Source organism: Anomaloglossus baeobatrachus, chromosome 2 (assembly GCF_048569485.1).
Source record: "Anomaloglossus baeobatrachus isolate aAnoBae1 chromosome 2, aAnoBae1.hap1, whole genome shotgun sequence".
Lineage (NCBI taxonomy): Eukaryota > Metazoa > Chordata > Amphibia > Anura > Aromobatidae > Anomaloglossus > Anomaloglossus baeobatrachus.
Window position 1 is genome coordinate 541,856,903 of NC_134354.1, and position 23,935 is coordinate 541,880,837.

At 43.3% G+C, this 23,935-nt stretch overlaps 1 protein-coding gene across 4 annotated transcripts in view; it reads right to left on the bottom strand.

The window, feature by feature from the left end:
* Nucleotides 1-23,935, bottom strand: part of ATP11A (ATPase phospholipid transporting 11A) — a 241,958-nt gene that overhangs the window by 138,008 nt on the left and 80,015 nt on the right. For all 4 annotated transcript variants that reach the window (XM_075336655.1, XM_075336656.1, XM_075336657.1 and 1 more), the window contains exon 2: nucleotides 5,084-5,206. In XM_075336655.1, coding sequence (XP_075192770.1) covers nucleotides 5,084-5,206 — 123 coding nt within the window. The remainder of the gene's footprint in view (nucleotides 1-5,083; nucleotides 5,207-23,935) is intronic.

Genomic DNA, 23,935 nt, shown 5'->3' on the forward strand with positions numbered 1-23,935 from the left:
TAATTAATAATTGCTCTAATTATGAAGCTTACAAATAACATCAGGACCAAACATTAAAAGATGAGCAGAAAATAAAGCTTTTGCTATGGTGGTTTACCTGTGGGAGTTTTCAGTTCTGTTGCCAATCTCAAACCACAATTTCTTGCTTTTTGTACAGTATTCCAACCGGAACATCCTCACAAGCATAGAGGGTTAGGCCGGTTTCACACATCCGGCTTTTTGCCGTTTTACCGGATCCGGCGCTCTCCCGTACAGATAATACAGTACAATGACAGCGCTGTAACTTCCGGGTCACATGCGCCGGTCACATGACAGCATGTGACCGGCGCTTGTTGCTCTGTCATTGTACTTTATTAACTGTACGGGAGAGCGCCGGATCCGGCAAAACGGCAAAAAGCCGGATGTGTGAAACCGGCCTTAGGTGCTGCTGCTGCTGATGATGATGCTGATGATAAAGCCATTTGGCCTGATTTATCAAAACAATTTCAGCAGAGTTCTGTTGTAAATTGCTTTGAAAACTCAATACAATTTTGACACTTTTGGCATCAGTTTCCCTCAGCTGTGACAAAATGTATGGAGCTGGGTATGGACGAGTGCATGGTGGGGGCCGTATGCTACAACTCATCTATTTCTCGACAAGATGTGAAGTTCCCACTTGTCAGATCCTCCTGCATGCACCCCTTAATGAATCTGTCTCCAACTTATTCCGGTTTCAGACGTCCGTGTTTAATCAGGTACCAGTCACACGCATGGTTATGGTCACACGTGTGACATCAGTGTTTGCATGCGTGTGACATGTACCGGATAAAACACACGTCTGTGAAATAAAAAGATTTTCCATATTTACTTGCTTTCTCCGCCTCTGCTGCCTCCCGCTCCTGACCGCCGCTCATTATATTCATCAATTATTCACTGCACTCAGGAAGCCGGAGCATCGCGGGTACAGCACCGGGCACAGCACCGCCGAGGACAGCACCGCGGGGACAGGGGAGTATTCACAAAGCACAGTGACATCCAGGAGGTCATCGGAGTTCCCAATGAACTCTGATGACATCCTGATGACCCCCGCGACACAGCTTCACTAATTCATCAGAGTTCATTGAGAACTGTGATGAGTCCCCGATGCTGTCCCGGAGTGTTCTGGCTTCTAGGTTCTCACCACATACATACACAGACACACACGTATACACTGAGCACATATGTATATACACATAGTAGAAACACATGGCTACACGGAGCGCATACACACATAGCGCACATGCATGTATATACTGAACGCGCGCGCGCGCACACACACACACACACACACACACACACACACACACACTGTTGTAAACTCACCCAGCGATGCGGTCCCCGGCACAAAAGTCCCCAGCGCTGTCCCCGCTTCCAGCTCCACAGGGCACTGAATATTCAGTGAGTATAATGAGCGGCAATAAGGAGCGGGAGGCAGCAGAGTCGGACTCAGCATCGCTGGAGAGAGGTAAATATAGAAAATCTTTTTATTAAAAAGACCCAATGTTTTCTCCGGTATGTGTCACACTGATGTCACAAGGATCACATCAGTGTGCGATCCGTGTGACATCCATGCTGCCGGAGATGCCTGCGTGTGTGCGTGCGGGGTCATGAAAGGTCACACGGTCCGTGTGCAATCACGGACATGTGAGGCACATCATAGAATAACATGGGTACGTATGACATTCGTGTTAAAAACGGATGTCACACGTACCTAAAACACGGATGTCTGAAAGCAGCCTTAACACCACTGCGTGTATCCAGAGAAGGTATGGCAGCTGTCACACCTTTCAGCATACAATGGGTGGCACACATCTGCTGTGCTTAAAACACCATATGCTACATGGTATAGGAATTATATCCACAATGGGAGCCTATTGACGGCATAAGCCACTATTACCATAACATTTACTGATACAACAGTCTTTCATCAGAGGTATACCTCCAACAATAATGACTTGTCAAAGATCGGCACTCATTTATTTTCTTTAAGTCATCATATACAATAGTGAAGCGTTTCCATGTAATCCATAGTATCATAGTTTGAGAAAGATCTATGGATTTGATCAAAACGCGTCACTATTGTATATGATTATATGGAGATAAGGTATGCACACCAGTGACTATGTAAGGGGAATACATGTAATAGCAGAAACTGCTGTGTGAATACTGACATGAAAAATTCAATAGCTATATGTAAGAATGAAATATGAAAATGGAATCTGCATTACTGCCATGAATATATGAAAAAAGAGAAATTTAGCTACTGAATTGATCAATGCAATAGAGCCCCAACACTACGCCAAAGTATTTCTCTACGTTGGGGTCCCTAGCTTGTGTGTGTCCTCTCATGCAGTTAAAAAACTTACCGTGTATGGGAAGCTGAGACCCAGGCTATATATACGTATCATGTGGATTGGCAATAGGTGTGAGTGGGGTGGGTTCACAAACGAAAAACTACTAACAAATAAGGAATAACGTTTGGAACTCCATTCTATGTCTGAACTGGGTGCAAAAACGCACCCCACTCACACCTATTGCCAATCCACATGATACGTATATAGCCTGGGTCTCAGCTTCCCATACACGGTAAGTTTTTTAACTGCATGAGAGGACACACACTAGCTAGGGACCCCAACGTAGAGAAATACTTTGGCGTAGTGTTGGGGCTCTATTGCATTGATCAATTCAGTAGCTAAATTTCTCTTTTTCATATATTCATGGCAGTAATGCAGGTTCCATTTTTCACATTTCATTCTTACATATAGCTATTGAATTTTTCAAGTCAGTATTCACACAGCAGTTTCTGCTATTACATGTATTCCCCTTGCATAGTCACTGGTGTGCATACCTTATCATCATAAAGTGATGTTTTTTTAGGTTTTTGCACCCAATTCAGACATAGAATGGAGTTCCAAACGTTATTCCTTAACTATTGTGTATGATGACTTGAAGAAAATAAATTGAAAAAAAAAAAACACGACAAAAGTGAATGCTGATCTTTGACAATTCATTATATCTGGAGTCCATCCTCAGATGCGAGCACCACAAGGAAGGGGTAGAAGCCCGACTGAATGTATTCTAGGTATACCTGCAACAGGATAAAAAGGGATGTAAAAGCCTGGTGTGTGCATAAGACCCTATGCCAAGGTTGAGCATTCCTGCCATTATTGGCATGTACAAAAAATATTTGTAAGTGACAACAATTAGATTAAAATGGTTCAATACCGTATATAAATATTTAAAAAGTAATTGTTATTCTGATGAGTTTTCAGTGATGTTCTTTCTTTTGTATGATTTGTGCTTATAATGGGATAACAATGTGTTTAGTATAGTTCCATATAAATAAAAAGGGTACAGGTGAGGACAGAGACAGAAGAACATTATGTGGGCCCTATGCAGTCCAATAGTTCATCATGCTGTGGAGATAGAAGAGGCTCACTTATCTCTTAGGTCTCTTGTGCATACAGGTTGGTATGTCCACCCCTGGAGGGGTATACTATGAAATGGCTGAAACATTGAAATCTGGATAGATTGTTGTATCGGTTATTGTCGCTTTACAAAAAAAACACACAGAAACAGAAGCCAGAATACCAATGCACTAGCACAGAGGTTCCCAACCTATGGCTCGGGAGCCACATGTGGCTTACAGGCTTGTAATAAGTGGCTCGCGGCTGTCTGCCAGCTTGTTGCATTACTACCACGTCTAGCAAGCCGCTATGAAGAGTAGGTCTCCAGAGGGTCAATTGTGTAAAAAGCCCTACACAGAAGAGCAGATCTGGATGCCCACATACTGGCCTTGGGGGTTTAGAGATACTTAAGTATGGTAGATTGGAGACAGGATGATACTACCTGTCAAAGTAGATGTTTGAAGCTGAATGAGATAGTGTGGCGGGAGTGCTTGATGCGAGAATACTAAACTAGTGCATTGTGGGAACCTTTGAATTTTGGTATACCGCCTTGGTGTGATTTTTGTGGAAAAGCTTTTGCTGTCATTACACCAGTAATGTGGTCTCTGGGTGGCACTATTATGGGGGTAGCGGGTGGGGTGTGACAGGTGGTTGTGGCTTGCAACCCTCTCACAGAATTAAATCGGGCTCTCAAGGTCAGAAAAGTTGGGGACCACTGCAGGAGCAGGATGCAGCAGGCCACTCTGAAAAAGGTGTGTCACGTTCAGCATTTCATGGTACTGTGCATCTGCTATTAACATTTACAGTAAAAATAAAAAGTTTGTTCCTTGGAATTCTTCTGTTGAGTTGGTGCATTTTTAACAGATTGTACAAAAAACTATTTCCCCACATAAAAACAAACAAAAAACTCAAATAAATTGTACATATTTTTTTCCCTTGAACATTTTTCACCATGCTTAAATCTCCTTTCAAAAGTTGCAAGAGAAAAGAGATCTTCATAAAATAATGAAATCCCTGAGGATCCAGTGTCGCTGGTCGGTGGAATGATCTCTGGGGCCACTGCAGGGTCAAGAGACTGGTGGATGGGAAGTCACAATGTCCGGTAAGGTGACATCCTGTAAACTGCCAGATATCCTTATCAGTGGCCAGGTCTATGAATAGACGGGACATCACTCCTGACTGGACCACTGCACGGGAGCTGTGGTGCTTGAGTGAAGGGGGACTATAGCAGTAATCAACAATTATTTATTTGCTTTGGAAATTTTGGCAAAAATTCCCAGAAAAACCCTTTTAAATATATTAAGATCCTTTTATTTTATTTTGTTCTTTTATTTCGGTCAAACAAGAGACAAGGAATATACGGAAGCAAATGCAAATACTGTGAGCTCTTGTCAAAAATATTTCTTTATTTTTACATAAAATAACCAAAACAAGCCAGAATCTCGGGATTAGGATAGCCTGCCATCAACACTTGTCACATTAGAATTTTCCTCAAAGCGTAAAATACAGAAGGAAGTGACACAAGGCATTTGTGTAGCAAAAGTGACTCAGACGCCGAGCCACACAGGGCTTAGAGCATAAACAATAAGCAGCTGCAGCGACGGAAGGATCCAGGTAACCACACAGGTGACTTGGTCTGGAGGAGTAAACAAGCTTACCTTGGAGGAGACGATCCTGTTATCTGGATACCTCTGAGGAATGTAAGCTTCGGTGCCCGGAGGAGGCTCCTTGTGACCAACATAAATACTGCGATTGTCTACCCAATTTTCTTCTCCAGCGCACTAGAAAACCACAAAGAGATTATTGGGTATTATTATTATTATATTAATTATTATTACACAAATACTGTATATACTTCCATATGACGCTCATAGAACACACCGAAAGAAAAGGCAATGAAAAACCACCACAGAAAAGGAGGTTTCTAACACTATCTGGACTGAATTAGGAGTACTAAACGTATATATACTCAGTACTTACATCCTAATGTTGATATTTGTACATCTTTTACGTTTGGGAGTGTTAAGAAATTTTAGGCAGCAATATTCAGCTCATCTTTAAGACCACTTAGAGAAACCACCACTGAGTGGCTCCACGCCCCAGTAATAATTATTTGGAGGGTATGTAAGGTCACATCGCAATCAACAGTCACAGTGATTAGTAAAAACAAAAAAGGCGGCAATATTCGCAGCGCCTATCGATTCCATTCATTCATATACACGTCCCTTAAGCATTTAGGAATTGATTTGTTTTGTCGGCTCAGCCGGCATACAGGTCAGGTGCTTGACCCCGAGAGATTTTACATCTGGCTTCATACCAACAGTGTTTGCTCTACTTCTACTTGTACATGTATAAACAGTAGTCGAAAGAAAGGCAATCGTATTGGGCTTTATTCAGAAAGCACAGCGTACCATAGCTGACACACATGGTGCAGATGATATTAATACACAAAAGAGAAAAACTCCAAGCAGCTACCGCTTATGGGATTTGTACAGAGGGGAATAATGCAACACGCTGAAATTTCTTGTTACAATTTTAAAGGCTGCGGTATTGTAATGATTCTAATATTACGAAGGAAAAAAAGCAAAATGATGGACACAGCATTACATCTGGGTAACTTGCATGCAATGGATAAAAACTATTTAAAGTTCCAAACAGACGGCTTTACTCATGGAAAGATTTAAACGGAACATGACAGCTCATACATGGTGCCCAATCCGCAGCAATATGTATCAGGCAACGGATGCAGGATTTCAGCCATATATGTTTAACTCTGAAACGCTGCGGCATATCAGAGGAAAGCATAGTTTAATAATTGTCGAGGACTGAGCACCACGAGACACTAGTAAGACAGGCGGGTCCCTGGCGGCTTCTCCCTGCCCACTAACAGTGACTGACCCTTCTCTCCCTATACATGCATGCAGGGAACGAGTTGTCACTCAAGTGAAACGGGCAGGCAGATGCTACCGGGGACTCACCTGTCTCACTGGTCTCAAACTTTGCAGCATTTCAAAGCTTACATACCTGGTGGAGATCATACAGCCAGTGTCTGATACATACTGCCCGTGGATTGGGCAGCACGTATCAGCTGTCAGTTTCTTTTTAAAGTAAGTTATACTAATCGTGGCAGAGAAAGATGCCCCAGGGTCAAGGTGAAATACTGTGTGCCACCCCCGTGCCAGCAGCCGGCGCTGCTTGGATCTGGGCCTTCAGGGGTTTTGGCTCGAGGGTCTCCGGACCCGGGGGTCTTGCGGACACGCCGAATAAAAGGGGGGGGGTCTCAGATGTACGGGCTAGGCCGTATTAAGTTTGTGACGCCACCCACGGTGTGTGGTGAGGTGGGACACCACCGCTGCAGTTGTAGGGCACCCGGGGGAGATGTTGAGGCAGCTAGTTGTTAACCCCTCCGTGGGTAGGGATAGGGGCCCCGGTGTAGGGTATAGCGACCGCAGGGAGTGTTTGTGTACTCACTGTTAATAAACTACACAAGTCTCTGGCAAACCAAGGTGATGGAGGCCGGTTGCATTCGGGTCCCCCACCCGGCTAGTGGTCTCTATCCTTTTATCTGCACTGTTTTGTGTAAGGTGGACTTCCTAGCGTGAAACTCAGGAGTCCGCTACCGGCTGAATGTGGCCTAAGGAGCCGTGCCCGCAGACGCTGGCCCGTGGGATCTATGGGCCCTGGCGGTGACCTCTTATCCCTATCGGTGGGCTGTTGTCTTCTATGAGGGACTTTGGGTGGGACAGGACCTCTAGTCCTTGAATCAATCGGTGAATTAACCAGTCCGCTTGGTTCCGGTTCTGGCTTCAGGGTCCGAGTACCCCCCTTTGTGTTTTGGTTTCCGGGTTGGTTCCCCGTGTCGGTACCGGCGGGCTACAACCCTGTCCCAGTTCACCTCGGTTCTGCCGAGCCATCTTCCCGTCTCCTGCTGACGGACACCACTGTGTGCCTCCTAGCCAGTGGTACCAGGGCTCCTACCCTGGTACCGTTCAACGTGACCTTCCTGCTGGAGCTACACTTAGCTCCAGCTCACACTCCTCTCCAAACTGAGCTACAAACTAGACTGACTACAACTGCTTGCTTTCCCGCCCCGGGCTGTCTAGACCCCTGGGTGGGCGTGTCCCAACCACCTGGTCACGCCCACTGGTGTGTCTGTCTGTCCCTAAGGTGGGGTGACTAGGGTTTCTGGTCAGCTGTGTGTTTCCTAGTGAGGGAAGGTGTTGTGCAGGGGCCTATCTGTGACTACCTGGTTTTGCAAGGGCGTCACAACTGCATACCTCATAAATACATACAATTTCCCAGTCACAATCCCTCTTTAATATACTGTATGTGTTTATAGTAGGTGGAAAAAACTCAAATTAAGGCTCAAAACTACGTGACAGCACCATTTTAATGGCGATCACGGTAAAGGTTTACTTACCGCCAGCCACCGGAGGTCACGTGGATCCGATGGTTGTCATGGTAGCACAGGGTCATGTGATGACTTCTGTAGCTCACATGACTCAGGTTCTGTAACAAGCAGCCAAGTACTGCAGGTTACAAAAGGTGAGCATTTCTCCCAATCTGAGTGGTGCTGCTCTGATCGGGAGAAAAAAATGAGCGATCAGACAGCTGATCCTTATAGCCCCCCCTAGGGAGACTAGTGAAATAAAAAAAAAATTAAAAATAAACAAAATAAAAAACACTAAAAAAGTTCAAATCATCCCCCTTTCACCCCATTGAAAATTAAAGGGTTAAAAAAAAAAGAATAAAAAAAAATCCCAAATGCCAAAATTACATTTATTGTTCACCGCAAATTTTACGCAAAATACAATAACAGGTGATCAAAACATAGCATGTGCGCAAAAATGGCACTGTTAAAAACATTAGCTCGAGATGCAAAAAATAAGCAGTCACTGAGCCATAGATCCCGAAAAAAATAAAATAAAAAACAAAATAAAAAAAAAACAAAACACTACGGGTCGTGGGAAATTGCGGAAAACTTTTTGGACAAATATCTGATTTTTTTTAACCCCTTAGATAAAAGTAAACAGATACATGTTTGGTGTCTACAAACGTGCACCGACCTGAGGCAACACACCCACACATCAGTTTTACCATATAGTGAACACAGTAAATAAAATCTCAAACATATTGCACTTTTTTTTTTGCAATTTTTCCGTATTTGGAATTTATTTGCCGTTTTCCAGTACACTATCTGGTAAAACTTATAGTTTCATTTAAAAGTACAACTCGTTCTGCAAAAAACAAGCCCTCATATGGCAAGATTGACTGAAAAATAAAAAAAAGTTACGGCTCTCGGAAGAAAGGTAGCAAAAAGATAAAAAGGAAAACGGAAAATCGGCAAGGGGTGAAGGGGTTAAGACACCTTGGCATTAAATGAATTAATCCAAACTGGAGACACAAGGTCAGCGAGGCCAAATTTTCATCACTAGTTTATTTTGCTACGTTTTGGGAATAAATCTATTTTGGTTCAATTATTGGCAGCACGGTGGCTCAGTGGTTAGCACTGCAGTCTTGCAGCGCGGAGGTCCTGGGTTCAATTCCCACCAAGGACACCATCTGCAAGGAGTTTGTATGTTCTCCCCGTGTTTGCGTGGGTTTCCTCCGGGTACTCCGGTTTCCTCCCACACTCCAAAGACATACAGATAGGGACTCTAGATTGTGAGCCCCAATGGGGACAGTGTTCCCAATGTATGTAAAGCGCTATGAAATTAATAGCGCTATATAAATGAATAAATTAATTATTATTATTATTATTATTATTATTAATGGTGCCTTGGTGACTTCACCTTTATTAGACGACAGTGAGAAAGAAAAGCAAACTTACCACAAGCAACAATTTAGTATACCTATACGGTCAGCAAAGCTGTTATTCTTTTTAGAAAGTTAGACCGTTTTAAAAAATAAAAAGATACCAATAGTAAGAATATACAGTACTTTAGTGTAGTTTATCCTTATCTACAGCCTTATATAAATGAAATCATACTCCGTGTATAAATTCAATTCTATGAATAATTGAAATGTACCTTTGTAAAAATGCATTATGTTAATGTATAGTCTACAATGGTATGACGGACAAAAAGGGCAAAGTTACCTGCTCTGTTAACAAGAGATGTAAGCAGTGCGCGCCGTTTCCCATTACCGTATAACATCTTGTCAGTGTACCATAACAATTGGAAGGAAAGCAGACAATGCTCGAATTACCCCGCTCCGACTATCTGAACAGACATGCTGTTTGACCTGACCGTCCTGCACTTGTAAACAAGAAATTAATGTTTGCAATAAAAACGCTTGCTGGGAGCGATCAGAGAAAAAGTGCATATCAGTTATCACCATAAAGCTCGCCACATGAGCGCTGGATGCGGAGGAGCCCCCAGCACACAACATCCTAATAGAAGGCATCCTATTTTAAAACAAAGAACAATATTTAAAGCCATTACAATGATTCCCAAAAGTAACAAATCCCATTTATTATAGAAACGGTATCTGATGAGCTTGTCGTCTGACACTGATGAGTCTACACTTACTGGAATGTCTGGGAATATAATAGATTATCATAAACTATCTTGTTGTGAAACTATTGTTTTAATGAAAAAATGGAAAGGCCGGTTATAATGTAATCTGTCTGGGGCATAAAACTATTGATTGTGCCTTTCAGTCAAAGACATACAGGTCCCTGGCCATTGATTGCTGTCTGTTTTCTGAAAACTCTATGTAAGGCTGAATTCAGATGGTCATGTATGGGCTGCAATTCCCAGACAGATCGCGGGTCTCCTGACCTGAACTAGCATTCTCACAGGGATATAGGTTTTTGTTCGCATTATGAGACTTGTGTTCAGTCTGGGTATTGTGATCCGCGGAATATGGATGTCTGAATTCAGCTTAATGAGGTTGGCCACGACTTTAACATTAATGGCCTATCCTTAGGCTAAGGGGTACTTTGCACGCTGCGACATCGCTAGCCGATGCTTGCGATGCCGAGCACGATAGTACCCGCCCCCGTTGCAGATGCGATATCTTGTGATAGCTGCCGTAGCGAACATTATCGCTACGGCAGCTTCACACGCACTTACCTGCCCTGCGACGTTGCTCTGGCCGGCAACCCGCCTCCTTCCTAAGGGAGTGGGTCGTGCGGCGTCACAGCGCCGTCACACGGCAGGCGGCCAATAGAAGCGGAGGGGTGGAGATGAGTGGGACGTAAATATCCCGCCCACCACCTTTCTTCTGCATAGCCGGTGGAGGCAGGTAAGGAGATGTTCCTCGCTCCTGCGGCTTCACACACGGCGATGTGTGCTGTCGCAGGAACGAGGAACAACATCGTATCTCCTATTGGTGCGACATTATGGAAATGACCGACGCTACACAGATCGCAGATTTACAACGCTTTTGCGATTGTTTATCGGCGCATCTAGGCTTTACACGTTGCGACGTCGTTACCGGCGCCGGATGTGCTTCACTTTCGATTTGACCCCGACGATATCGCAGTAGCGATGTCGCAACGTGTAAAGTACCCCTAAGTTATCAATGTCTGATCGGCCAGGGTTTAACACCAGGTACCCCAGCTGATGAGCTGTTCTCAGTGCCGCCGGTGGCCCAAAATGCTCTGTTCTGGGGTTGCTCTGTCTGATATTGGCCGCGGCCGAGTAATGCACATCTGACTCCTAATGATTTGAATAGGAGGTGGCTGTGCTGAATCCGGCTGCGGACGCTAAAAGAAAACAGAGAAACTCCAAAACTGAGCATTTCCGGCCACCTACTGCCATCGCCAGCACTGAGAACAGCTTACATAGGCGGGGGTGGCAGGTGTAGGGCCCCAGCCAATCAGGCATTGATGACGTATCCTAAGGAATACTTTGCACACTACGACATTGCAAGCCGATGCTTGCGATGCCGAGCATGATAGTACCCGCCCCCGTCGCAGCAGCGATATCTTGTGATAGCTGCCGTAGTGAACATCATCGCCACGGCAGCTTCACATGCACTTACCTGCCCTGCGACGTCGCTCTGGCCGGCGACCTGCCTCCTTCCTAAGGGCAATAGAAGCAGAAGGGCGGAGATGAGCGGGACATAAACATCCCACCCACCTCCGTCCTTCCGCATAGCCGGCGTGAGCCGCGGTGACGCAGGTAACCTGATGTTCCTCGCTCCTGCGGCTTCTCACACAGCAATGTGTGCTGCCGCAGGAACGGGGAACAACATCGTACCGTCGCTGCAGCGAAATTATGAAAATGTCGGACACTACACCGATGATGCCATTACGACGCTTTTGCGCTCGTTAAATCGTATCAAAAAGGATTTACACACTACGATATCGACAGCGACGCCGGATGTGCGTCACTTTCGATTTGACCCCACAGACATCGCAGCTGCGATGTCATAGTGTGCAAAGTACCCCTAAGGATTGGTCATCAATGTAAAACTAATGGACAATCTCTTTAAGCATATATTCTCAATTTGTGTTTTTCCTGCACATTGTTAACATAAAAAGCAGCGTTTTACGGTACTAGCAAAGTGAATGAGATTTCTGAAATCTTCTGCACGTGCTGATTATTTTGTCTTTGCAGCTTTGAAGCAGTTTCAGTTCTGAAGACTATCAATTTTTTCATTGTTTTTCACCCATTCTAATGATTGGGATAAAAAGCATAAAAAATAGAGTGCAAAAATGGGCATATTTTGAGTATCGTTTTTCTTGCTAACACTCCAATATTTGCAAGTAATTTTCCTGCTGCAAATACTAAACGTGCACAAAACCCAAGAAAGTGTACACTCCTTATTGGATATCACCTATTATTGCCTACTTGTAGCACTCAATCATTTAAGATAGAAATAAAATGTAAGATTAGAAATAAGCAACTTTATTAATTATAGGTCTGAATTATTACTTAATGTAGCTATATGAGAACAGTCACCCATCTATATAGGAAGGTGTAAGGCTTCACTAGAGTTTATAGAAAACTTCTGTGACACTTCTGGTCACATGGGTATGACATCAGCACAGGTCTTTCTAGTCAGATAGTAAAACAATTCTATAATATAATTAGCATAAATAACAGATAGAGGGAGTAGGACAGACAGGCAGCGGGGCGGCAATAACTATGATTATCCATCCCAGATATTAGCTGATCGGCAGCTGCTGTCATTCAAAAAGTTGCTCATTTTACAAACTTTACTTGCTTGCGTTTCAAAACCTATATATCCTAGCTGACAACTAAAGGTATGTATACAATCAGCCTGATAGCGCCAGTAGAGCATTGGCTTTAGATTATATAAGAAAATCCTGGTGATTGGTGCACTTTAAAGCCTTATTACTTCTATGCTTAGGAGTCCAGTGGGTGGTCCTCCGTATCACCTGGAAGGTATTGATGTATATAAAGTCTTACAAGATAGACCACTCACTATTACTACTGCCCACAGGACTGGTAAGCATTGAAAGAGGATTCACAAGACAGCACAAATTATGTAGAATTACACAATATATTAGTCTTCTATTTTAGAATTTGATGCCGGCAGATCAGACATCATTTATAACATAACAGAAGTAGGAGAACTAAGGACAAACCATGGACTTTAATACAAGGCCATGGGCTATTTTCTGCGATCTTTTATGAAGTGAGAAGAATTAGACAGGAGTCAGTGCTCCTATGTGAGCTAAAACAAGTGATAAAGAGGGGGTCTCGGAGCTCAGACACAAAAATAGGCAAAACTTTCTGATATTAGAAACGAGCAAAAATGTTTGCATGTCCCTGGTCTGGAGTTCACTTTGGCACTCCAAGGCAGCTGGACAACGGGTGAGCCAAGTCCCTCAGTCACCACTTGAATGCCGGCATGTGAAGATCATCTTGCAATTATCATCCCCCGCGATATCTCACGTCCCAATGTTTTTCCTAACTGGTGGTATTGTTATATCATTGAAACACTTTATATAAATTGATGTCATGGTACACTAGGAATTTTACCCAACTCTTCTCTGCTTTAACTGAGCACAGCAGGTTTTCATGCATGAACTGCTCATTTCAGTTCCACTACACTTCAGCTTGTAGACAGATGACATTCGCCTTAAGACTCATTAGGCAGACGACACTGACAAGACGGATCTGAGACGTCTAAGGACAGTCAGGCTGTCTGTACCTGCATACACTAAACTGTCTAGAATTAGTAGACAAATCTCATATGTATAGCCAGCCAGATTAACACTGCTTTTCTCCATGCTAATAAATCCTGGTTTTGTCCAGTCCCCTTCTTATTGTAGGTTCATGAACAATGAAATGAACGGACGTCAAAAAGTCCTAGATATTGAGATTGGAGGGGATTCTGTGATGTTAGGTAAATCTTTTCGGATTGGCTGAGCTTATCTGTCATTTCACCTTTAGAAATACAGGGGCAGCTTTGTCATTTTACATAGGAGTAAAAAAAAAAAAAAAGAAGAAAAAAGATTCTTGGAGTAAATTGCACCAAATTTATTAAATGGTATCTGTCACCAGTATTTTTTTTCCAGCTAATATGAGAGCAGTAAAATGTAGGCACAGAGTCCCCAATTCCAGTGATGTGACAGGTACTGAACGACGTTTTTATATATTGTAATAAAAATCACTGTTTTCATCAGCAGGAGATTATCATTAGAGGATTAGTAAACCTACTGCCAGGTAGTTATGTATATTCATGAGCTCCTGTGTCCTGCCCACACCACTGATTGACAGTTTTTTTGCCTAGGCACAGTGCACACAGAAAGCTGCCAATAAGCGGTGAGGGCAAGTTTACACAGAAATCAGCATTCAGAGAACTGGTAGATACACAGTAGATAAAATGGATTTGATCAAAATTACACTAAACAGCCCAGTAAGTGACCCATCACTCAGGGTCTCTGACCCTACATCATGCTGCTCGCAGATGGGGTAGTAAAAATCTTGTGATATATTCCCTTTATAAGGGTTCGGTTCCACTTGCTTTTTGCACAGACCAGTGCAATCCGATAAAACATCAGATTGCTCTCACTCTAGTGCAAAACTATGGGGCAGTGTCCATCTGCGATTGATTTCTCATGCCATAGCGGTATACGGAATAGATCGCAGCATGCTGCGTTTGGCAGCGAGTCTCGGCTCACGCACCCCCATACAAGTCTATGAATGCGTGTGAAACATCGCACTGCCCTCGCATGTAATCCGACCACAGCATGATGTATGCAGAGACAGGCTGCGGAGGAGACTAAGAAAGTACTCCCTCCCTCTTCTCCGTAGCTGTGATCTGATCGCAAAATCACATCACAGTTGCATGACCTCAGCTGACGCTCGCAGCAGAGGGTCATTAGCATATCGCTTCCGATGCTCTCGCATCAGAAGTTTTAAGCTAGTGGAAATGAACCCTAAGGCATATACTACAGACTGTTTTAAAGTCAGAAAAGAGCATGTGCAGATTTGCAGCTTTGGTAGTATTTTCTAGTTTAAAGCTTAACAAACCTGTCTACTTCATGCTGATACTACAGATACTCTATGGCCACATTTCCAACTTTTGGCGAGCATAGTGCAGAATTAAAAAATAATTTGCATAAATTGAGACTCTTTATTGCTTTACTGGCAAAAAAAATGACATGAACTGCTTAATAGATGTGGGCCAAAGACCCCCACACTGGCGTTATGAAGTTAAGGTTTCACGTAACGGAAAGATAGATTCACAAAAAACTGCATGTGAGAAAGTTAGGTCACATTAGGACCACCAGCGTTTGATTGAAATGCTAATTAATTAGGATTGATTTATTTGTCATTATTTCCATTGTGAAATCCTGTACTATTCCCAGGACGTAGCACAATGTTGAGAAATAAAGTCCATATAAAAGCGCTAACATGATGGCCAGATTTAAATACTTTCATTCACTTTCCCAAAATGGAGACACCAAGAATTGAGGGGCCTTCTTTTTGTTATCAGAGCATCCTGTCTGCTTGGACCCCCAAAGTACCAGATTATTTAAAGGAACCTTTGCAAGTGCAATACGCACTCAGAACCATGAGCAGTTCTGGGTGCATATTGCTAATCCCTGCCTAACTGTCCCTGTATCTAGGCACGTAGATTAAGAGAACTTTAGAAAAAGTATTTCCAAAGATATTTTATCGTATGCTAATGAGGCCAGGAACTAGTCGCAAGGGTGGGATTTCCCCTTGCTAGTCGGCCCCTTAGCATGTTAGTACGCTCCTGTGGGCAGCCCATGTCAAACCCATGTAGTGTGCATGACCGAAAGTCAAGGATCATGCGCTCTGAGCCGAAATCCAGGACTCGGACACGATTGCAGCAGAGAGGTGAGTGAGATCATCCTCTGACGCTGCACATTCATTAGCATGTTAGCACACCCACAGGGTCATGCTTACATGCTAAGGGGCCGACTAGCCAAGGGAAATCATGCCTTTGCGACTAGTCCCTGGCCTCATTAGCATACGATAAAAGATCTTTAGAAATACTTTTTCTAAAGATCTCTTTATCTATGCTAGTATATACAGGGACGGTTAGGCAGGGATTAGCAATATGTACCCAGAACTGCTTGTGGTTCTGGGTGCATGTTGCACCTGATAGACCGCTTATTCTTTTAAAGCGAACGTATGTGCGGCAAAAAGCCATACTGGGATCTTCAGCAGTAACAGATCCTTGTAGTCATCCTGTTGTGCCAATTAATATATGAACTGGACTGGCATCAGCACCCGTGAGCAACCGGGGCAAGAGCCCACTATGGCCAAGCTTCTATTTTAGTTTTTTGACAAGCCGCACATATACAGTAGATGTTGGGTGCTGGTTGTCTTATACAGTTATCTTGTTGTTGCTGTTTAACTACTCAGCGTATCCCTGTGGAAATCATTGACCATGGCATTTAAAGTGATTAGATTCTGAGATTAGAGCTAAATATGCTTCGTGTGTGGAAGAGGCTATGAGAAAAAAAAACCAAAACAGCCGGCTACTCCCTGCTCGAGATGCATATTTGGTATTATTACATCTAGAAAAGTCTGATCTTTCAAAAAAAAACAAAAAACAAAAAAAACAAAAAAAAAAAACCCAAAACACTTATTTATCACATACGAAGAAAGAAAGAAAGAAAGAAAGAAAAAAAAAGGAAAGAAAAGAAAAAGAAAGAAAAAAGAAAGAAACTGAAAAGCCAAAATTGTGTTCTTTATATAGTCAAAATGTTGTATGTATTCCGTGGTACCAACATAAAAATTCAGATCGCCATAAGAAGTACAAGACCCCACACAGCTCCTTCGACTGAAAAATAGATGTACTGACTTGGAGATTCACACCAGGTTGGTTTTACCTCACAACGAACGGCGCAAAAACTAAACTCAAAACAAAATGGTGAAGTTCTATTATTTTTAATAATTTGACATGTGGAATTTTTTTTCCAGTTTTTCAGTGCATTACAGGGTAAAGTGAATGGTGTCAATTAAAAATACAAATGGTAGTGCAAAAAGAAGCCTTCATGTGGCTATGTGAACAGAAAAATAGACATAACTCAAGGCATAGAGTTAAAAACAGTGCAAAAATGAAAAAATTGGCTGAATCAAGAAGGACTCCCTCCCTCTGTAGTCACACCGACAATTGCACAGGGTGTCTGGGGAAACAGACAGACACAAACTGACAGACCAGCTCTCACGGTGGCAGCCGATGCAGATATTTTTTACAGTGCGACCAGTGTTAGTGGGCACAGCATTGTAGTGTAATAGTATCCAGGACAGGTTCCCATGGTGCTGCAAGTTATGTCTGATCTGATCAGACATAAAAGGGGTTTTCCAGTTTCAGAAAGCCCAGTCATGCGGCTGCAGTTTGTTTAAAAAGAAACTAAACAAACAAACTGTGATTTATTCACCCTGCCCATGTTCAGCGCAGATTATAGACTAGTTTTTATCTGCTAATGCTATAGTTCCCTCTTTGCTGCAGACCCCTCCCTTCCTCTTCTTTGTGATTCTGACAATACCCACATCTTTGAGTTATGATCAAGCTAACCTTTGTGTAGAATTCACCTATTGCTAAGCTACAGTACCCTGCCTTACCGATTTTTATCTTCTGTCATCTACATCAAGCTGCTGTGTGCTTTTATATCATTAGTTAGTTCTTGCAAGGCTCAAATATTGTGCAGACCTCCACAAAAGAAATGCAGTCTTGTATTTGTTACCTACTGCAGACAAATTTGTCATGGAAAACTGCAAATGCTTCACGGATGCATATGACAGAAGATAATCCTCTACAATATGCATCAACAGAGCAGCATTTCCAGTTTAACCAATCAATGATCTCTAAGTTAACAAAATCAGTTTTACGACTGAGCCCTACCACTCACTTGGAATGAACGAATCAGGAGACATGTGATGAATTATCAACAGGTCCCTAGTCAGACGATAAGAAGAAGCCCTAAATCTGACCCTGATTTGCCCCAGCTTGACTGCAGAGGTTGGCACCTTAAGATTAGACAATGGCACCTCCACTCAATGTCGGCTGACTCGGAGTAACAACCTGCACACTCAAGTACAGTACAGACCAAACGCTTGGACACCCCTTCTTATCTCTAGAACAACTATTAAGAGGAGACTTTGTGCAGCAGGCCTTCATGGTAAAATAGCTGCTAGGAAACCACTGCTAAGGACAGACAACAAGCAGAAGAGACTTGTTTAGGCTAAAGAACACAATGAATGGACATTAGACCAGTGGAAATCTGTGCTTTGGTCTGATGAGTCCAAATTTTAGATCTTTGGCTCCAACCACCGTGTCTTTGTAGAAAAGGTGAACGGATGGACTCTACATGCCTGGTTCCCACCGTGAAGCATGGAGGAGGAGATGTGATGGTGTGGAGGTGCTTTGCTGCTGACACTGTTGGGGTTTTATTCAAAACTGAAGGCATACAGAACCAGCATGGCTACCACAGCATCTTGCAGCGGCGTGCTATTCCATCCGGTTTGCATTTAGTTGGACCATCATTTATTTTTCAACAGGACAATGACCCCAAACACATCTCCAGGCTGGGTAAGGGCTATTTGACTAAGAAGGAGAGTGATGGGGTGCTACGTCAGATGACCTGGTCTCCACAGTCACCAGACCTGAATCCAATCGAGATGGTTTGGAGTGAGCTGGACCGCAGAGTTAAGGCAAAAGGGCCAACAAGTGCTAAGCAACTCTGGGAACTCCTTAAAGACTGTTGGAAAAGCATTTCCGGTGACTACCTCTTGAAGCTCATCAAGAGAATGCCAAGAGTGTGCAAAGTAGTAATGAATGCAAAAGGTGGCTACTTTGAAGAACCTAGAATATGACATTTTCAGTTATTTCACACTTTAAGTGTTTCATTCCACATGTTTTAATTCATAGTTTTGATGCCTTCAATGTGAATCTACAATTTTTAGAGTCATGAAAATAAAGAAAACTCTGAATGAGGAGGTGTGTCTAAACTTTTGGTCTGTACTGTATAAATGGAGTATATCACAAAACAGCAATGAACATAATCACAGTGCACACAGGCAGAGGGTAAGACACAGGACTAAGAACATGCAAACACAGTTGTACTGATAGGATGGAGGAAAACGGCGCAAACTGAAAAAGAGAAATGCAGAATATATGGAAACCCCCAAATCTCAAATTAAACAGAAAGGGAAGAATGCTAGCAAGGGAAACTCACAAACAAAGCACAGAGAAAGCAATAACGATTATTCAGCAAGAAAATCCTTAGCTGAAGAGCTGGGAATCTAAACATCTATCCAACCAGGAATATAGCCAGCAGTGAGGCATGTGCACGGGGAGTATAAATAACATCACCTAAGATGTGATAGGGCAAGAAAAAACGAGTAAGTGAAAACACCTGAATAGAAGTTAAACAGAAAAGCAGGGCAAAGAAAAGACAAGAGAACTATCAACATTTGGAAAGACACAAAACAGGCTGTGGTCTAAGAGAGGGAAACTGACCGCAGTACCAGAGGTCACTGGATCGAGCCATGACAATCTGCTAAACTAATCTCTGTCCCTATACACAGAGCCTCATACAGAAGTATCACTCTCCTCTCAAGCCACCTGTATACAACCCATCCAACAGTAAATCCCCGTGTGCCCCCTCTATATGCAGCCCCTCCTGCAGTATATATCTCTCCTTTCTGTCCCCTGTATATAGCTCTATCCTGCAATGTAGACCCATCACGCTGTGTGCAGGTAACTAAGGCTCTACCCCTTTCTGTAACATTATTCCTCATAGAAGAAACTCCATTGCAGATGTGACGCCCTGGCCGGGCCAGGTAGTCACAAATAGGGCCCCGCATTACACCTGCCCCTCATAGGTAACATACAGCCAAACATTTAAACCCTAGTCACCCCCCTCAGGGATTGATGGACACACCAGGGGGTGAAACCAGGTGGTTGGAAGACGCCCACCAAGGAGTTCAGACAGCCTGGGGCGGGAAAGTAAACAGTTCAGTTCAGTTTCAGAGTTCAAGTTGGAGAAGTGTGTGGGCTAGAGCTGTGTGCAGCTCCAGCAGAGGAGAGAAACCAATTTGAGTAGGTGCCGGGGTAGAAGCCCTGGTACCTTTGGCTAGGACGCAGACGACGGTCTCCGTCTGCAGGAGCCGGGAAGACGGCTCGGTGGAACCGAGGTGAGCCAGGACAGGGTTGTAGCCCGCCGGTACCGACCCGGGGAACCGACTCGGAAACCGGAGCACAAAGGGGGTACTCAGACCCTGAAGCTAGGTCCAGAAGCTACTGGGGGCTAGCTAATTAACTGATTGTGGCCAAGACTAGAGGTCCTATCCCACCCAAAGTCCCGACTGAAGGCAACAGCCCAACGAAGGGGATAAACGGCCAACGCCACGGCTCAGAGATCCCACGGGCCAGCGACTGCAGGCAAAGGGCTCCTTAGGCGACCACAAGCCGGGAGCGGACTCCTGAAGTTGCAAGCACAGGCAGTCCACCATCCAACACAGGTGCGGGAGAAAGACAGAGACCACCAGCCGGGTGGGGGACCAGACTGCAGCCGGCTGCGGGCACCGACCACCATCACCATGGTTTACCAGAGACTCGTGTGTTTACTAATAGTGAGTACAACAGCACCCTCCGGTAGCCCATCTCCCTGCACCGCCAGACATCCCTCCAATGGGTCCCGGGGCCACCATCCCTGCCCACGGAGGGGTTAACAACTTGCTGCGCAGCATCTCCCCCGGGTGCCTCGTAACTACAGCGGTGGTGTGCACCTTCACCACATCCCGTGGGTGGCGTCACGAACACGGCCGTACTTCTATGTCCCCAAACCACAATTCCCCCCTTTCAGTTGAAGTGACTGCGAGACCCCCGGGTCCGGAGACCCTCGAGCCACCCACTGAAGGTCTGGATTTGAGCAGCGCCGGCTGCTGGCACGGGGGCGGCACACAGACAGCACAGCTATGACAGGATTCCAGCTGAGCTGAGTGAGAGAATGGACAAAGCAGTGTCAACTAGGGCCCCTGTAACTACTGGATGGTTCCAATAGTAAAGAGAGCTTGGAAAGGCATCCTTAGTGGGGTAGGGTGGAATTTGTAATATAGGACAGATTTAAAAAGGGGTTATATTGGAAAAATAAATAAAATGTGTAGCTTATTATAAGACCACATTGTTATTTTGTGAACACTCCTTTCAATAAAATCAGGAGAACATGGGTAATTACACTAACAACTAAAGCAAATTTCTGTGTGTGCAGTTTGCAATATTTAAAAATCAGAAAACTAAAGATTTACTTTATTACAAGAAATAAGTATTGTATCAAATTACCTTCTCAGATACTAAAGAATAATGTCATTCAAGTGAGGCCGTACTGGGCCCATGCCATTAAAGGGAGGCCGACATGACAGTGTAAAGGCGGGAAGTACCTGGATGAAGGGATTTAGTGTTTAGGAAGGGGTTAAATTTATAGGGTGTGGAGGAAGGGGATTTGACATAGTATCGGGATGTAGTTATAGGAGGGGTGGGGCCAATGGGGGGGGGGGTTATAAGAGAATGTCCGTTAGGGAAGACTGCCATTTTAGGCAAGGTGAGGGAACAATCTCCTACCCACTCTCCCTAATTTTGTGGTTTCCGGAATATATACATAAAAAAAAAAAAAAAGGGGGGGGGGATATTAAGAGGACGGTTGTTTATTTCTTCTTTTGTAATTGTAGTGCGGTGAGGGGTCATAGAAGTTGGTATTTTTGTGGTTAATAGGGAATCGGTGGGGGGGGGGAAGACCCACGAGATTCTAAACTCCTCAAGTGGACTTCTAATATGTTGCAGGATAGGAATTCTCATGGAAGACCCAGATGGGCCGAGGGATGGGGACATGTGTTAAAATAAAGCTAGGTAGCTTAACTGGTGCCTCTGAGCTGGTGCTTGAACAGCTAGAGGTAAAAGATCAGCCTGGCTCTGTTTTGAGTTAACTACCCGTTTGCCGGACAGGGGCTTCGAGGACCACCCTCCAGGTTTCTGTAGTTCACACGTTTTTACATTTATGTTACTTGTTCTAATAAAAGACTGCTGTGGCTATTTGATTCCATAGCGGTGTGCAGTCTGGTCATTTCTCGGGGTAACGAGGGGGTGGCTTCAGAGTTTCTGTTTAATGACTCGACAATACCCATTGCATTGTCATGTCTGCCTGCTGATCTATGCATAACCTATAAAAATAAAAAGTGTGTATTGCTAGATTTAGGAAAGTCATCATTACAGTATAGAAGGAAATCAATATTATGTGTTTTAAAAGATGAAATCACAAATAGCTGTCATTGCTTATGCTGAACTGGCAGGGGACTCATTTGAAACTATTGTCTATTATTTATATTTTAAAATGTCAGAAGATAAAATACAGAATACATGCTGCATAAGACATTTATTTGTGCATCCATTTATGGTCTTGAGAGCTAAGCTCTGGTCCCCCTAATTTCAAGTGTTTAGGTTTCTGATATATAAAAATCAGAGAATAAAACACTTCCCTCTATGAGAACATGGAATACTGGCAGGTAAGCTCAGAGAGAACTTGCTCTATTAGCTTCTTGAGAAAAGGCCAACATGTCTTAGGCCAGGTTCACACAAACAGAATTCTCTGAACATTCTCTGATTTTTGGATCTTCTGCTCTGCACTCTGTTACACACATGAATAGCACAGTGACTGGCAGCACGACATTAGCCGAGAACCAAGCAATGTTCTATATCTCAATGTAACATAACCAATTACATTTTTATATTCATTCTTCTTATCTTTGTAAATTTGATACAAGATTTATGTATTTAAAGTTTGCTGACGTGAATTCCACTAAAAACATTACAAAATAAATTAAGGAGTAAAGTCAAAACTGCTTTAATTTAACCATCTATTCAGTGAAAAGCAAAAGGGTAACAATGTTTTGAACATTTGTCTTTCAGGCTCCATATCTCACCATCCACTAGATCTAGCTTCATTTTATAGACAATCTTGCCTATTTCATACATAAAGTTGACTTGCACCTATTTAATATATCATTAGTTATGCAGAATCTTGTAGTGTTACTCCATTGTAACTATTTGCACCTGTTTGAAATATGCATTTCTTCCTGGATACTAATAATTACAACCTGTTCTCACATTTTCTAATAGCTCAGTGTTTTATTAGGTCGATTCCTAAACAAGAAGGTCACTGGAACAAACTGAGGAGCAGCCTTGAAGAATATTTCCCAAGAAAAAAAAGAAAACAGCATCATCCAGCTCTTCGATAGAGGACTACCAACCAAGAAAATTGAGAAACTGCATCAAGTGAGTGTCATGACAGTTAGAAGAATATGAAATGAAGTCCATTCATTCCTTCAAAAGCCAAGAGGTTGATGTCCAGGCGAAATATTGACATCAACAAGTCGGCTCATCACAAGGTCTATCTATCTAACATGGCAGTAGAAGTGGCTTGTATGCTTTGTAATAGTGAAATCACAGACATCCATGTAAACACCATATGATGTACATTACACAAGTCTGGAATGGTAGCCCGAAATAAAGTGAAGAAGCCGTGGCCTCAATATCATCATAAGAAGGACTAGCCAAAGTTTGCAAAGAAGTACAAAAAGTGGATAGTGGAAGACTGGAAACAGGTGATTTGAAGTGATGAGACAAAAGTCAATAGACTAGGCTCTAATGGGTGTAAATGGGAGTGCAAGAAACAAGGGGTAAGGGGTTAACACATTGAGAAACTGTCTTATTCGGTGGAGGAAGCCTGATTATATAGGGTTCACAGCCAAAGTCATTGGATACTTGACCAGGATGGAAGGTGGTCTCAACGATGATTTATATGTGTATATTTTAATACATTTTAAGGGGTTTACAATAACAGGGGAGGGGGTAATTGAAGGATGATTTATATGTGTGTATCCTACAAGACGAGTTACTTCATACAATTGAGTACTATAGGTATGAAAAGGATGATATAAAGTTCCAAGCAGAACAACGACCAAAAGCATACGTTGAGATTGGTGAAGAAAAAGTTGGATGACAATGGAGTAGAGGTGCTGGATTGGCACCTGAAACTTGGTATGTTTGTT